This window comes from Xenopus laevis, chromosome 7L (genome assembly GCF_017654675.1).
Source record: "Xenopus laevis strain J_2021 chromosome 7L, Xenopus_laevis_v10.1, whole genome shotgun sequence".
NCBI classification, from domain to species: Eukaryota; Metazoa; Chordata; class Amphibia; order Anura; family Pipidae; genus Xenopus; species Xenopus laevis.
In genome coordinates, this window is record NC_054383.1 from 18,902,184 (window position 1) to 18,918,803 (window position 16,620).

Below are 16,620 nucleotides of genomic sequence, written 5' to 3' on the forward strand. Positions count from 1 at the left end.
GCAAAATAAACTTTACTTACAGTATATTTATTATTTACATTGTGCTTCCTTCAGTCTTGAAATGACACAATCACAACACACAGGCAGGAGCCATTTTGTGAACACTGTTATTAAGACAAATTGTGTATCATCCCAGAATCTTGTGTATGCACCAGAATGGGGGACCTAATGCCCATGTGCAGTGCCCTACACAATTACAGAGGCTGAGGAGGGAAGGGGCAATGTGAGAATTGCAGTGACGTATGAATTGCTGAATGGAAAGTGAAAGTAATTGACTGCTCCACCTCTATGCCTCAGTATATATGATTGACAGCTCAGATTTTTAAACACCTTTATAACAGGTATGGATTTTTAAATGAAAAAAATACTTTGGGTTTCAGGTTTAATTTGGAAAGAACTTTGATTATACAGCTTTTGGTGTGTAGGTGACAGGTCCACTTAAATACATTTTTTTGTGAATGATTTCCTTTCTCTCTGTAATAATAAAACAGTAGCTTGTACATGATCCAAACTAATATAAAATTAACCCTTATAGGAGGGAAAACAACCCTATTGGGTTTATTTAATTTAAATGATTTTTTTATTACAGTTACGGTATGGTGATACAAATTATGGAAAAAAAACGTAATCTGAAAAACCCAAGGTCCTGAGCATTCTGCATAACAGGTCCTATAGCTGTATAACCTCTATGCGCATTGGCATTTCCAATAAGCATCTTATATGAAAAAGATGGGGGGTAAAATAAGATGGTTATTGAAAATGGCAATGCACTTAGAGGTTATACAGCTATAGGACCTGTTATCCAGAATGCTCAGGATCTCCAGCATACCTTAAGTCTGCTAAAAATCATTTAAACATTACTTAAACCCAATTAGATTGTTTTGCCTCCAACAAGGAGTGATTATGTCATAGTTAGGATCAAATACAAGGAAATGTTTTTATTTATTTAAAATAGAGTCTACGGGAGATGGCCGCCCTTTAATTCGCAGCTTTCTGGATAACTGGTTTCCCAATAACAGATCCCGTCCCCAGCAGCTGGCATCATTTCATCTTGGCGATAGCAGGGAATTCGGCATTAATCACCGATTACTGCAGATGTCACTTTTGGTTTAGATCACAAATGAGATACCAAACCGGTGTGTTGTTATGAAGGTCACCTCTCAGGTATACAGAACGGATAATCATTGCTGTGATCTTTCTCTGAAACAATAACCTTCAGAGTGCTTAGATACACAGAATAATAACAGGCCGAGGAACAAAGACAAAATAAACATAAACTGCATCAATTTGTACAGATTAGAACAATAGGCACCATTCAACAATAATTTTGTAAAAAAAATAAATTATCAAAAGTTCTCTTTGGAGAGGGCACTGTAAATGGAACATGAAATAGTTGAAGTGAATGCATTTTTGCACCCAGGATGACGCCTGTAAGTGCAGACACGCGAACGAGCAGAGACCTGTGTGGATTGGCGGATTCGCAGCCTGAGCATTTCGGCTTTTGGTTTAATCTAACAAAACAAATATTGAGTTATAATACAAGTATGGGATCTGTTATCTGGAAACCAGTTATCCAGAAAGCTCTGAATTACGGAAAGGTTGTTTCTCATTTTATCCAAATACTCCACATTTTTAAAAATGTATTTGTATTTCCTTTTTCTCTGTAGTAATAATAAATCAGTGTCTTGTAGTGGTGTGTGGATCGAGAAACCAGGGACCCTAACCCGCCCTCTCCCAACCTGCACCCAGTCTGTCGTTCCCCCGCTATTTATAGACCCATGTCAACCCCCTACGCAATGACATCATGAAAGGGGCAGGCGATAGTCTATATACACCGCACATGCAGAGTGAGTGCAGCAGAGCACACGGGCGCCATCTTATTCTCCTTCCGGAAATCTGCGTATCTTCTTCCTTCCCTTCGGCAATTTCCGTCTCTTTCAAATTACGGAAAGATAAGTTACGGTATATGCAAAACCCCAGGTCCAGAGCATTATGGATAACAGGTCCCTGTAGTTAGATAATTAGAATGCAGAGACTCCCCTTGGCAACCCTCTGGTACTAGTGATAATAATGCATTTGTCTGTTGATCATTTAGAATTGCCATACCTTGGCTCTTAACGGAGAAAGAAAGGTCTTTTTCCTTGGGGGTGCCAAAAGTTAGGCACCCCCAAGTGATCACATTTACTTACGTGGCACTCAGGGCCAGTGCTCTTATCAGCAGAAAACTGCACCGGCCCAGGATTCTTCCACTGAGCACCACAAATCAATCGTCTTCCAGCTTCTTCTTTGTTCAAATTTCCTGGGGCAGACGCATGCGCAGTAGAATGAAATAGCAGTGCCCGAGTAGCCGCAAGAATAAAGAAAATGAAGATAGACAATCGCTTTGTGGTTCTCGCTGGAATAAACCTGGACCGGAGCAGTTTTCTGCTGATAGGAGCACCGGCCCGGGGTTTCAGGTAAGTACATGCGATCACTTGGGGGTGCCTAACTTTTGGCACCCCAAGGAAAAAGACCTTTCCTTCTCCTTATAGCTGAACAACCCCACTTACTGTATATGCCAAGAGATGCTTTGTCTTTATGAGAATTATTAAAAAAGTGATAAGACTCTTTGTTCTGCCAAATGTAATTCCTAAAGATGAGGTAAGTGGCCATTATAGTAGGGCAGCAAATTATGGTCTATTATCATGTGCTCCTTGTGTACAAAATAAACTGTCACAAACAGCCTGAAACTTTAAAAAGAAGGAAATAAAAAAGGGGAACCCCTGAATGTGGGAGTAGTTGGTCTCTTATTTGAGAAGGATATGAGTAACAGGAACTGTGCAGGGATTCCGAAGAAATGTGGACACCCTTTACTTGTTTGAGTTCACTCTTGAGTTACAAGAACACTTCCCATTCATACTGTTCTCATGACTTTAACCTAGTGTATGGGATACGTAATGCAGAATGTTTGGGACCTGGGGTCTACTAGAAAGTCCTATAAACATTAAATAAACCCAATTGGCTGGTTTTGCTATCAATAAGGATTAATTATATCTTAGTTGGGATCATGTACAAGGTACTGTTTTATTATTACAGAGAAAAAGCAAATCATTTTTAAACATTTGGATTATTTGGATAAAATAGAGTCTATGAGAGATGGCCTTTCTGTAATTAGAAGCTTTCTGGTTAACGGGTTTCCAGATAACTGTTTCCAAACCTGTATATAAAAGTGTACTGCATGAGGAACTATGTAATTCCCAATATAAAGTGATAAAAAATAAAAACTTCCCAGAGCTAGAAATGAATACAGGCAGTAATATCTGCACTATTAATAGAAGGATTTAAAGAACATATCAGAAAATACAGAAAGCATAAATCTATATTTGTGTATATATACACCTGGCATGATGATCTCTGGAAATCCCATTTTCCGAGCAACAGCTGTTGACCTGTCCACTAGATGAGGAAATTCCTTGCGAATCTGATGAATGTCGCCAGGCAGCAATTTCACTGTGACCCATAAACCTTCAAAAAATGATTGAGTTCAGAATGTGGAGCATTTCTTCTCAGACTCCATAAGCGCACAGCTAATTAGGAAGACATTCTGTATAACAACACACCATTAACAGTACTGAGTGATCCTCCTCAGACTTACATTCATCTGTACTGGTTTGAATGAACAGCATTAAACAAGTTAATTGCCATATTTACAGATGGAGAAGATTCAAGAGCACCTATGGGTGTAAATATACATACACAGCTACGACATTCGTGTAAGACAGATATAGCGAGATCTGCTCCATAAATTGACAACAACCGTTCATCATTAATGTTTTTTTTTTTTTTTTCATTTAAAAGCTAAATAGAAAGAACATTTAGTAAATTATCCCAGAGGGGGGGTGGGCTATTAAGGCAGAAAGCTTCATGAAAGAAATCTCTGAGAACTAACCCCCCGTCCCAAAAAAGAAAAGCCCCTACCTACTACACTAGGTAGTCCCCCTCCCTGCTTCTCCCCTGCATAGTTAATTTCCCCTGAAAGTGTCCCGGATACATTGATCATGTATTGATGCAGAGTAAGCTCAGCGGTGCTCATGGGCGCCATCTCATGGATCTTCATCTGAAAGGGAGTACTGTATTGGCGCATGCACGGTTGGAGCAGTCTTCAAGATCGTAGCAACTGCACATGTGCCAAAAGTGCAATGAATTGCCGAAGGGAAGGGAGCGGACCCGAATCTATCCATCAATCCATCCATCTAACTACCCCTCTATCTATCCATCCATCTACTCTTCTATCTATCCATCCATCCATCTGCCCCTTTATCTATCCATCTATACACCCATCTACCTATCCATCTTTCTATTTATCTATCCATCCATCTATCCCTCTATCTTTCCCCCTCTACCAGTCCATCCATCTACCCCTCTATCAATCTATCTATCCATCTACCCCTCTATCAATCTATCTATCTATCCCTCTATCTATCTATCTATCTACCCCTCTATCTATCTATCTATCTATCTATCTACCCCTCTATCTATCTATCTATCTATCTACCCCTCTATCTATCTATCTATCTACCCCTCTATCTATCTATCTATCTATCTATCTACCCCTCTATCTATCTATCTACCCCTCTATCTATCTATCTACCCCTCTATCTATCTATCTACCCCTCTATCTATCTATCTACCCCTCTATCTACCCCTCTATCTACCCCTCTATCTACCCCTCTATCTACCCCTCTATCTACCCCTCTATCTACCCCTCTATCTATCTATCTATCCATCTATCTACTCCTCTATCTATCTATCTATCTATCTATATACCCATTTACCTATCCATCATATTAATTATCTATCCATCTATCTTCCCCTCTATCTATCCATCTACTCTTCTATCTACTCCTCTATCTATCCATCCATCCATCTAACCCTTTATCAATCCATCTATATACCCATCTACCTATCCATCTATCCATCTATCTATCTATCCCTCTATATATCTTTCCCTCTCTCAATCCATCTATCTACCCCTCTATCAATCCATCTATCCCTCTATCTATCCATCTGCCCCTCTATCGATCCATCTTTCTATCCATCTATTCTATACATATATATCTACATCTCTATATATATATATATATATATATATATCCATCTATCTTTCTATCCATCTTTCTATCCATCTATCTATCCCTCTATCTATCCCTCTATCTATCCATCCATATATCCATCCATTGATGCATGTATCTATCTATCTATCTATCCATCTTTGTATCTATCCATCTATCTAGCTATATATATTGCTCTATCTTTATCGCTCTATTTTAATCTATATATCCATCTTTGTATCTATCATCTATCTTTATCGCTCTATCATCTCTCTCTAACATTCACTCCAGAAGAGACTTAAAACCCCGCTCTGAAAGTGCTAAAGATATCTTGCACCGCTTTGAATCAAAACTCAAGAGGTAATGCATGTGTTTTGATGCACCGGAAACAACTGCAGTCGACTCAACTCAGAGTGCACCCGCAATTATGTTGAAATAATGGGAAAATGCTTTGTGATGGCTAAAAAAAAAAAACCTAGTGATTTGCATCTGAAATAGCATTTTGCACATGCTGCATCCATAAAGGCCCCTTATATTTTTTTTCTTAATAATCTTATTCTCTGCTTGTGTTTCACATCTACATAAAATATTATATAATTAAAAGAAATTGCAATAAAGCAAGTGAACTGCAATAGCTACAGCTTATGTTAATAATGGCAGATGCATAAAGACTTACCTTGACCTTTGTGGTTGACTTCTTTAGCAACAATCACTTTGTTAATAACAGCCTGAAGGAAATCACTCTCCCCGGCCACCCTGGGTGAAAAACGGGATGATATATTCAGCTGCTTGTGTCGATTGGCGTCATCCAATGCAAGCCTGGAGTGTGACAGACACCACCACAGCAAACATAGGGCCACAGTACGACCACACAAACAAGGGAATGGATAAGATCATAGCACAGATTCACAAAGTAAATATTAGTTCACAAAAAAAAACAAGGAACAGAAATAGATGAAAAGAAAGATACAGAAAGATCGTTACTCGGAAGGAAAATAACTTAGGGATAGAAAGAAAATAGCTTTAAACATTACAAGAGAGATGATTATTAAACACACCCGTATCAAATGCAAATGCATCAGGCTGCAGAAAAGAGTTACACAGGTCACAAATGCATGATTGCAAACTCCATTCTGCTACAGGTAAGGGATCTGTTGTCTGGAAGGGACCTGGGGCTTTCTGGATAACGGGTCTTTCCATAATAGAAAGCCTACTAAAAACGATTACTAATTTTTTTTACCATCAATATTGGATTTATGCTGACTTAGCTACCATCAATATCAACAGAAAAAAAAAACAGTTCAATTAAAAATAAGGCACTGCTCATCTAAGATAAATGGCACATCTTTATTTTAGAGATCTCTGGATAATGGGTTGCCGGATAATAGATCCCCTACCCGTACAAGCAAGGCATACAGTTTCACAATATCTTTTCTGATTGATGAATAATTAGGGAGGGAGTGTTGAATACCTGCTTATAATTCTACTCCAAACATTCACAGAAAATATAAACAAATCAGTAATATTTATAAGGGAATACACAATAATGGAAACAATACTATACTTAAGAGAGAAAAAAAAAAACTTTTAACTCGGTTATTGAGTAGGTAGACATTTCTGTACATGCTTAATATGGCTTCATTGCCTTGGTAGAGAAATTCAAATATGCTGGTTATTCATAGTGAAATATATCTTATTTAAAGCGACAGTATACCCCTTTTTCCAACAAGAGCTTAAAGGAGAACTAACCCCCCTATAAGAAAAGCCCCATCTACTGGTACCTTAGCTAGTCCCTCCTCCCTACCCTCATAGTGCATTATTCGAGAAAGCGCCCCTGGACAGCATGCTTACTTATTTATGCAGAGTAGCGCATGAGCGCCATCTTCCGGGTCTTCAGTCTTCGTCGGATCCTCTTCCTTCCATTCGTCAATTCACTGAACTTTTCAGCATATGAGCTGACTGCTGGGCTGCTCTAACTGCGCATACACCAAACATGGCTTTTGCTTACCCCAACAAGACCGAAGACCCCAAAGATGTCGCGTCCATGAGCGCCACTGCATTACTCTGCATTAGGGATGCACTAAATCCACTATTTTGGATTCAGCCAAACCCCCACTTCCTTCAAGAAAGTTTCTGCCGAATACCGAACTGCATCCTAATTTGAATATGCAAATTAGAAGTGAGAAGAGGAAAAAATTTTTACTTCCTTGTTTTGTGTCACGCAATTTCCCTCCCCGCCCTAATTTGCATATGCATATTAGGATTCGGTTCAGCCAGGCAGAAGGATTCGGCCGAATTCAAATCCTGCTGAAAAAGGCCGGATCCCAAACCGAATCCTGGATTCGGTGCATCCCTACTCTGCATAAATAAGTGAGCATGCTGTCCAGGGGCACTTTCTGGAATAATATGAGAGTAGGAAGCAGGGAGGAGGGACTAACTAAGGTAGCAGCTTTTCTTATAGGGGGGTTAGTTCTCCTTTAAAGGGATGGTTCACCTTTAAGTTAACATTTAGTATGTTATCGAATGAAAAATGCTAAGCAACTTTTCAATTGGTCTTCATTTTTTCTTTTTTGTAGTTTTTTTAAGTATTTGCCTTCTTCTTCTAACTCTTTCCAGTTTTAAAATGGGAGTCACTGAGCCCATCTAAAAACCAATGCTCTGTAAGGATACAATTGTATTGTCACTGCTACTTCTTATTACTCATCTTTCTATTCAGACCCTCTCCTATTCATATTCCAGTCTCTTGGTCGAATTAATGCATGGTTGCTAAGTTTATTTAGATCCTAGCTATCAGATTGCTGAAACTGCAAACCGGAGAGCTGCTGAACAAAAAGCTAAATAACTCAAAAAACACAAATAATAAAAAAATTAAAACAAATTGCAAAACACTCTCTACATTATACGAAAAGTTCATTTAAAGGGGAACAACCCCTTTTACCAATAAGTCATAGGTTATAATATTTTTAATAATTTCTTGCACTAAACAGGTAAATTAAACCGCTTTCCCTTTACTTACTTTATGTCACAAACAAAGTCTGCAGCTTTGGGTTTATGTATACAAAAATCACTTATTTAAAAATCAAATAAGGAAAATATGGTAGGGGGGACTATTAAAAAAACAAAAAACAAAGGAAGAACATATTTGTCTTAATTGTCCTCGTTTTTAGCAAGTGTGTGTGCAGGTGTTTTCTTGAATCAATGAAGAGCATCTGAAGCTGACACATTCATAGGAGGAAGAAAAGGAAAGAAATGCAAGAAAAGGCAAAAGTTCAAGGTGCAAGGAATGAGAAGGAAAGAAAGTTAACCTAAAGCAGTTTATCTCCTTCAAACCAGTTATGTGAAAATGTAAAACCTGGCCAAACAAGATATTGACATTTTTACACACTGCATGATGCATCACATGAAAAATATAATGGGGTTGTTGCAACATGATCCTAAAGTTGAATGGGTTTTGTTGGTGCTAGAAAGAATTAGAGGTGACAGCAGCAAAACTTTGCATTTACAGCATGTCTGGGCGGTGACTGTAACTGGAAGTTGCATCAGTCTTGCAACACAAATGAGTGCAATCTTTCCTTATTGCCACGGACGTGACTGCAGATAAAATGTAACTGCACCGTTATGATGTCGATCAGCTGCAATTTTTCTAGCTGGAGAATTTATAGCATTGCAATCACAGTGTAATGCTAACGAGAGGCCTGTAATATCCAAAGTTAAAGGACATGTAAACCCTCCCCACAAAAATGTAATCAGTGAACAGCCTCTTTGGAATCTTTAGATAACTGCCACTCTGGTTGTTAAACGGTTAACAGTAAGGCTGCAGCTTCCCCTTAATCACTTAGGATTCCTTCTCCTCCTCTAACCCACTCGGCCCACTCCCTCAGGAATTTACTTTGGCTGTTGGCTAATAAGCTTGCTCAGTTTTTCTCAGCTCAGATTACTAAATACACCCTCCAGTCGAACAGCCAATGAAGAGATAGCATTGCTGATTGCCATAGAAACTCTAGCTGTCTGATTTTTTTTTTTATTTTTCTCCTAACCACCTCTCCTGAGCTCAGCTTAACCATTACAGAGAACAACCCCAGCAGAACTTTTTATCAAAGTATGTTGTGCCTGTGTAAACCTGCATTCTGCACTGCTTGAACTTAACAGCATTGTTTGAAGATGTCAATGTTACTGATGGTGTGTCAGAGAAAAAATGGCCGCCGGGTGAAAGCTGCTGTTTGTTTAAGGAAAATGTTATGGCGCTGGCAAATGGAGGGGTATATGCAGTACAATGATGTGGCTTGGGTGGGGAAGATACACCCAACTTATATACATGGTAGGAAAATGTAGGCTTTACATGTCCTTTAAGACATGGTTTCTTCATTACACTGATGGAGCTGATTTTGCAGGGGCTGCTATAAGAATTACATGTGCAATATATGTGATGTAGAATCATGGGATGTGCCAACCAATACGAGTTGCAGGCATGGGTCTTTTTCTTAGACAAATACTACTGTTTCCCACATCCCGAGTGTGGCATAAAAAAGTAGCAACAACAATACATTTGTAGACTTAGATAGCATCTGATTTTAGATGGGGTTGCTGAACCCCATTTGAAAGCTGGAAAGAGTCGGAAGAACAAGGCAAACAATTCAAAAACTAAAAGCAATTTGAAAATGTGCTTTGAATTAATAAGACTCACCCCTAGACTTACACTGTGTTACAATGAAAGGTTAATGAAAAGGGTTTGTATTCAACGTGTTTCTTAAAGGAGAAGGAAACCCCCTCTGCGCAAAACCTCTCCCCCCCTCCCCGTGTTGCCCCCCCTCCCTCCTCCCCCCTGGCCTATCTGTCCCCCTGGGCAAATGCCCCTAACTTGTTACTCACCCCTCTGCGCAGGTCCTGTCCACAAAGTTCACAGTCGACATCTTCTCCCACGCGCGTCTTCTTCCTGCTTTGACCGGCGAAGTGAAATCTGAAAACTTTATGACATTCGGCGCATGCGCAGTAGATCCATACCGGTAACTGTTCCTACTGCGCATGCGCCAGAAGACACCGGTCAAAGCAGGAAGAAGACTGCGTGGGAGAAGATGGCGATTGTGAACTCCGTGGACAGGACCTGCGCAGAGGGGTGAGTAACAAGTTAGGGGCATTTGCCCAGGGGGGGCAGGTAGGCCAGGGGGGAGGAGGGAGGAGGGAGGGGGGGCAACACGGGGAGGGGGGAGGGGTTTTGCGCCGAGGGAGTTTCCTTCTTCTTTAAAACTAGGGATTCACCAAATCCACGATATGGCCTTCTTCAGCAGGATTCGGATTTGGCCAAATCCTTTTGCCCGTCCAAACCGAATTCGAATGTGCAAATTAGGGGTGGAGAGGGAAATCGCGTGACTATTTGTCACAAAACAAGGAAGTAAAAAGAATCGGTATTCGGCCAAATCTTTCGCGAACAATTTGAGGGTTCAGCCTAATCCGAAAATAGTGGATTCGGTGCATCCCTACTTAAAACAATAGTCAAAATGCATCTATGGGGCTTTTTTGGTTATCCAAACCTGAAACTGAAAGCAGTATCATTCTATTTTTACTCTATGGGCACAACCAAAACAAATCAGCAGTCTACTGAGAAGCCACTGTGTAAGGAGCAGCCAATTATCCTAATGTCTAACAAAGGCTCCAGCTAGGGAATGGGAGGGGTTTGTTTATGCAGAAAGCTTCTCAGTAGAGCAGTGATTATGCCCATAAGAGCTGGAAAAATTATATAACTTTACGTTTAAAGGAGAAGGAAAGTCATCCTGTACTTGGGGGTGCCAAATGTTAGGCATACCCAAGTGAGCACCACGGAACGCTTCTCTTCCGTCTTCCGCTTTCTTCACGCGGCTGCGCATGCGCAGTAGAATGGAGAGCCGAATTTTAACTAAAAAGTTGGCTATTTCGCTCAACTGCGCATGCGTTTGCTCCGTGGTGCTCACTGGATAGGAGCACCTGCCAGGGGTTTCAGGTTAAGTCAATACAATCGCTCAGGGGGGCCTAAAATTTGGCACCCCCAAGTGCAGGATGACTTTCCTGCTCCTTTAATTCCGAAAAAAAAACCAGACATCTCAAGCAGAAATGATGTTCAGCACAAGCTGTATTCCCCGAACTAATGATAAAAAGGGGGGTATACTGCCCCGTTAATGCAATAGTTAACTTTTAGGCATGCTTTTTACTCATTTTCCACATCCATTGGAAACAACAGTGTTTGACAAGTTTTACAAGTAGAGCACTTTCTAACAAACTGGCACCTTTGATAGTATAAAAGTCAAGATGTTAAATACTTTCCTGACAGTCAGGATAGTGGTAATAAACGTGATAAAAATCAAAGCGCTGGGAATCACCAGTTGGAATTTAAATAAAGCTGGGCGCCTACATTTATGCCCTTGACTTGTACCAGTTAGACCAAGATATGCAACCTCCTTTTTATTTCGAATATAAAGTAAAATGATTAGTGCTGTTACTGCAATGAGAACGGACAAAACCAGTTGCACACCATGCAAGCAGGCACGGAAAAGATACCTTCTATTACTCACCTACACTTCCCTGTTGTCCATTGCAACACTGTATTCGTGTGGAATCTTCTAAAGCATGGCTTTTCAACCCTTTCCATTTCATACAGCACTTGAATGCAACAGTTGTTTAGCTTATCATTATTCTCACTATTACTACTTCACTGAGAATAAGTTAACAGTAGGGAATATACATTTGGGGGCAGATTTATTAAGGGATTCAAATTTTTTTTTTTTTAATAAATAACCCACCATCGACTTTCGAGGAAAATCAAATTTATGAGAGTTAAAAACAAAAAAAAAACTCCAATGAATTCGAAATTCGACCTTTCATAAATGTGCCTCCCCCAACTTTGTGATGTTATTGCAAAATGTTGTACGTTTCGCATTTTAAAACATACAAGCATAGGGCCTGTTATCCAGAAAGCTCTAAATTACAGAGAGGCCATTATAATCAAATACAGTAAGTCAAATCTTTTTAAATTATTTCCCTTATCTCTGCAGTAATAAAACAGTACCTTGTACTTGATCTCAATTAAGATATAATAAATCCTAATTAGATACAAAACATTAATGTTTAAATTATAGTTTTAATAGACTTAAGGGGTTATTTTTCGAAATTACATTCAGAAATATCCCCTTACCAAATCCATACGGTTATTTCCCGTTATTTATCGATACATTTTCCCGAAAAATTGCAGTTAGGGAAAAAAATCTTGAAAATCGCCCCAAAATTAGAATCGTACAATCCCAGAGCAGATCAGGATATTGTCGGGACTCCTCCTATTAATTTATATACAACCTCTGAGGGTCTGAGATGCACAAAAAATTCAGATTTTATACTACAAAAAAAACCTGCATTTTTCGAGTTTTTGGCATTCGGACTTTAATAAATAATGCCCTTAAAGGAGAATTCAACCCGAAATAATAAAAACCCTCCCCTCTACCCTGGGTAGAGGCCCCTCCCTCCTCCCCCCCAGCCTACCTGCCTCCACGGGCACATGCCCCTAATTTTTTACTCACCACTCCGTGCAGATTCTGGCCTCGGAGTTCAAGGCAGCCATCTTCTTTCTTCTGTCTTTTTTCGGAAGTTTCGGCGCATGCGCAGTTGGAGTTAATTTCCGGTCCCGAACCACTGCATGGGCATGCGCCGAAAATGCCGTCAATACATGAAGATTACCAGATAAAAAGAAGATGGCTGCCATGAACTCAGAGGCCAGAATCTGCACGGAGGGGCGAGTAAAAAATTAGGGGCATTTGACCGGGGGGGGGGCAGGTAGGCATACCCAGGGAAGGGGGGAGGGTTTTTTTTTTATTACGGGTTGAATTCTCCTTTAAGGTATGGAAAACCTCAGGTCCCGAGCATTCTGGATTACAGGTCCCATACCTGTACATGTAACAGGAATTGTAGTGAATCCCATAAAACATGATTTAGAATGGGCACTGCATAAAATAAACATATTTTCTTGTGTAATTCATGATTTCTCTTATTAGATTGATTTTGGCCTTTGGTCTTTACACTTATTATTCATTCTCCGTGAGCAAAGGTGGGTACCCAATTCCAATACCCGAGCTGCTCACAGTGCAAGTACACAACCTTCACGTCTTGCAGTTACTAGAATCTATGTGATTTCGTTATAATTAAGAATTCTGAAGCTGTTTTAGTACTTACGGTTGAAAAGGTATGAAATATTGTTTGTCCTCATCATCCACTCTTCCAGTGATTATGTCAGTTACATCCATTACTGTAAACAGAAAGGAGGTAGCTTGCATACAAACCACAATACATAATGTGCAATACAATTACAGGAAAATGACTTCATTTAAAAGCTATATTAAAATCACTGCAGTCATATTAACAGCCGTCTGGTCTAGAGAGTCGCAGCAGGTGAATGAAAGGAATTATTTATAAACAAAGTATGTTGCCCATATGGAGTGAAGAACAACTATATCATTCCGGATGAATCTTGTAAGCAACAATCATATTTGGCTGGGCATCTACAAACATGCACCCAACACAGATATTCAAATTAGTTCACCAACCCACTGGACTAAAATCAGGCTGAACTGGATGGATGTCATTGGACAAATGATCAAATAATGGGCCTATATAAAGTAATGTACCCTAACATGTACATGTTTCAATAAAAATGAATACAAGAAAAAATAAAAAAATAATGAGCCTATAGACATTTTGGGGGAAATTCCCTAACTGGCGAAAATTCGCCAGCGACCGCTTCGTACCCATCGCAACACTTTGCCAGGCGTAAACTCGCTAGGACAACGCTAATTCACTAAAGTACAAAGTTACATTCAGGGCGCCGAAAACTGGCGAAATATCACTAGTGTTACTTCGGCAATCAAAGGGAAGATTTGTTAGCGTTGCCTAATTTGCATACGGCGGGAAATGATAAAGTTACATGGGCGTATATGTTGCAGCAAATACATTACACAAGTCCAGGGAACCTTCATAAAGAAAATAGAGTTGTTATAATGCCCTACACACGAGCCCACTGTATAGTTTATGTTCCATATGTTAGAAAATGGAGGGGGGAACTGGTTTCCCAAAAAATATATATATACGGACCGTTGCAGGCTATCACTCTGAAAAAAGGAAAAGAAGCCAGCGTTTTTTGGGACTTAGAACATTTTTACACTAAAAATTGAGGAAATCCTATGCACTCCATTGCACTTCGCCTGGTCTGTGCTGGCGAAGGCAAGTCTGGCGAAAGAGGTAATGTTCAGTAAAATCCACATCTTAGTGAATTTGCGTAATAATGTCCATTCACTAGAGTGCAAAGCAATGCAAGCGTCTATCTCCTTTGCTAGCGAAGTGACGCCTGCGCCCGTCAGGAAATCGTCAAAGTCTCTGCCGTTAGCATTAGCCACTTCGCCCTTCCACTTCTGCCCCTATGGGTCGTGTATGATAGATATCTGCCCCATTTTCAGACAGATGTTGGATACAAGGCTGTTGGAGGGGTCGAGTTGGCAACTTTCTTTGGAACATGTATGACCAAGTTTAGGCTAAAGGATACTCTCACACTTTGTGAGTACTTTTACAAAGCAAAACATGGTCAGAGTAAATGTAGACTACCAATACAACTCAACAAATATTTATTTAAAAAAATAAAACATTTTAAAAAACTCCAGTTAAAAATAAAGTATACATTTTAGGCACAACATTATGATTACTCAAGATTATTAATATTAACATGTATTTGTATAGCGCCAACAAATTTCGCAGCGCTGTGAATATTCAAGAGTCGGTATTTCCCTACAACTCACTAATTTTTTTTCAATAATTTTTCAAATAACTGGAGAAATTTACCTGCTACACCAAACGGCCTCCTAAGTCCCAAAGTCAGCTTTTTAGTGTTGTTATCCCGTAGGTCCATTCTCCCCACTCTCACAATTTGGCAGACAAAGCTTATTCTCTCTCTTTTTACGTCTTTACTTCCAAGATCCTGTAGGAAAAAAAAGGGAAAGTACTTTAAAGTAAATGGTCTCTTTCTTGATGAATATTTATACAACCCTTCACAAAATGATGCTATATACATGCATATAAACAAAGATAAATAATATTAACATATAATTAAATAAATAGATTATTTAGATAATTATCAGTACTTGGTGGAGTTTTGCAATTTAATTTTCAAAGACCCTCCCCCATCATTATTTGCTTCCATAACCACATCATTCACCTGCAATGGACATTTAACGTTATATTAAAGGGGACCCGTCACCAAAAAAAATTATTCAAAATCCTATTTTATCACATTAGCCAAGCAAAATGAACTTTAATTACACTATATAAATTATAAAAATCTTGTTTCCTTCAGTCTGGGATTTCAAAATTATAGCAAGCAGGCAGCAGCCATTTTGTGCACACTGTTATTAAGGCAAGCCTTGTATCATCTCAGAATCTTGTTTGTGCACCAGAATGGGGGACCCGATGTCCATCCCCGTGCTCTGGCTACAGATTTAAATGGTAAAGAGAATAGGGGAATATGTGGAGAGCAGGGACATCTAGGAAGTGCTGAATGGAAAGTGAAAGTAATTGTTTGCCCCGCCTCTATGCCCGTGGCATAGAGGAGGGGCAGACAATATTTGATTGACAGCTGAGATTTTTAAATGAGCTTACAACAGCTATGAATGCTTTAATAAAAAATAGAAATTGGATTTCATGTTTAATTTGAAAAGGACTTTTATTATACAGATTTTTGTGGCTGGGTGACAGGTCCACTTTAAAGTGATACTGTCATGGGAAAACAAAATTTTTTTTAACACATTAGTGCTGCTCCAGCAGACTTTTGTACTGTAATCCGTTTTTCAAAAGAGCAAACTGATTTTTTATGTTATTTTGAAATCTGACATGGGGCTAGACATATACTCTATAGTTAGTATAGATATGGATCAGCAGAACAATGGGAAAGTAACCAGATAACAGCTCCCTGTTAGATATAAGAACAACACTCAATACTAAAAATCCAAGTCCTACTGCAACACCTTTGGTTACATTGAGTAGGAGAAACAATAGCCTGTCAGAAAGCAGTTCCATAGTGCAGCACTGGCTCTTTCTGAAAGCACATGACCAGGCAAAATGACCTGAGATGCACCTACACACCAATATTACAACTAAAAAAATATATACTTGTTGGTTCAGGAATGAAATTTCACATGGTAGAGTGAATTGTTTGCAGTGTAAGTGTAATTTAGAAAAACGACACCATAAACATTACTTGCAGTGCTGCAATAAGAGTGACTGAAGTTTATCAAGTCACATGACTGGGGGCAGCTGGGAAACTGACAATATTTCTAGCCCCATTTTAGATTTCAAAATTAAATATAAAAAAGCGGTTTGCTCTTTTGATAAATAGATTGTAGTACAGGATTCTGCTGGAGCAGTGCTGTTAACTGATACATTTTAAAAAAAAAATGTTTTTTCCCATGACAGTATCCCTTTAAAGTAATACTTAATTACATAAAACAGTATCAGTCAGACAGTTGTTTCT

The 16,620-nt window shown here is 39.2% G+C and overlaps 1 protein-coding gene across 2 annotated transcripts in view; it reads right to left on the reverse strand.

The window, feature by feature from the left end:
* Positions 1 to 16,620, reverse strand: part of dock1.L (dedicator of cytokinesis 1 L homeolog) — a 269,367-nt gene that overhangs the window by 203,017 nt on the left and 49,730 nt on the right. Inside the window, exons 10-13 of one of the 2 annotated variants that reach the window (XM_041568646.1) lie at positions 14,937 to 15,072; positions 13,281 to 13,353; positions 5,767 to 5,909; positions 3,379 to 3,504 (exon numbers count right to left, since the gene is read on the reverse strand). In XM_041568646.1, the coding sequence (XP_041424580.1) occupies positions 3,379 to 3,504; positions 5,767 to 5,909; positions 13,281 to 13,353; positions 14,937 to 15,072 (478 nt within the window). The remainder of the gene's footprint in view (positions 1 to 3,378; positions 3,505 to 5,766; positions 5,910 to 13,280; positions 13,354 to 14,936; positions 15,073 to 16,620) is intronic. The other variant, XM_018225171.2, reaches the window with a different exon arrangement.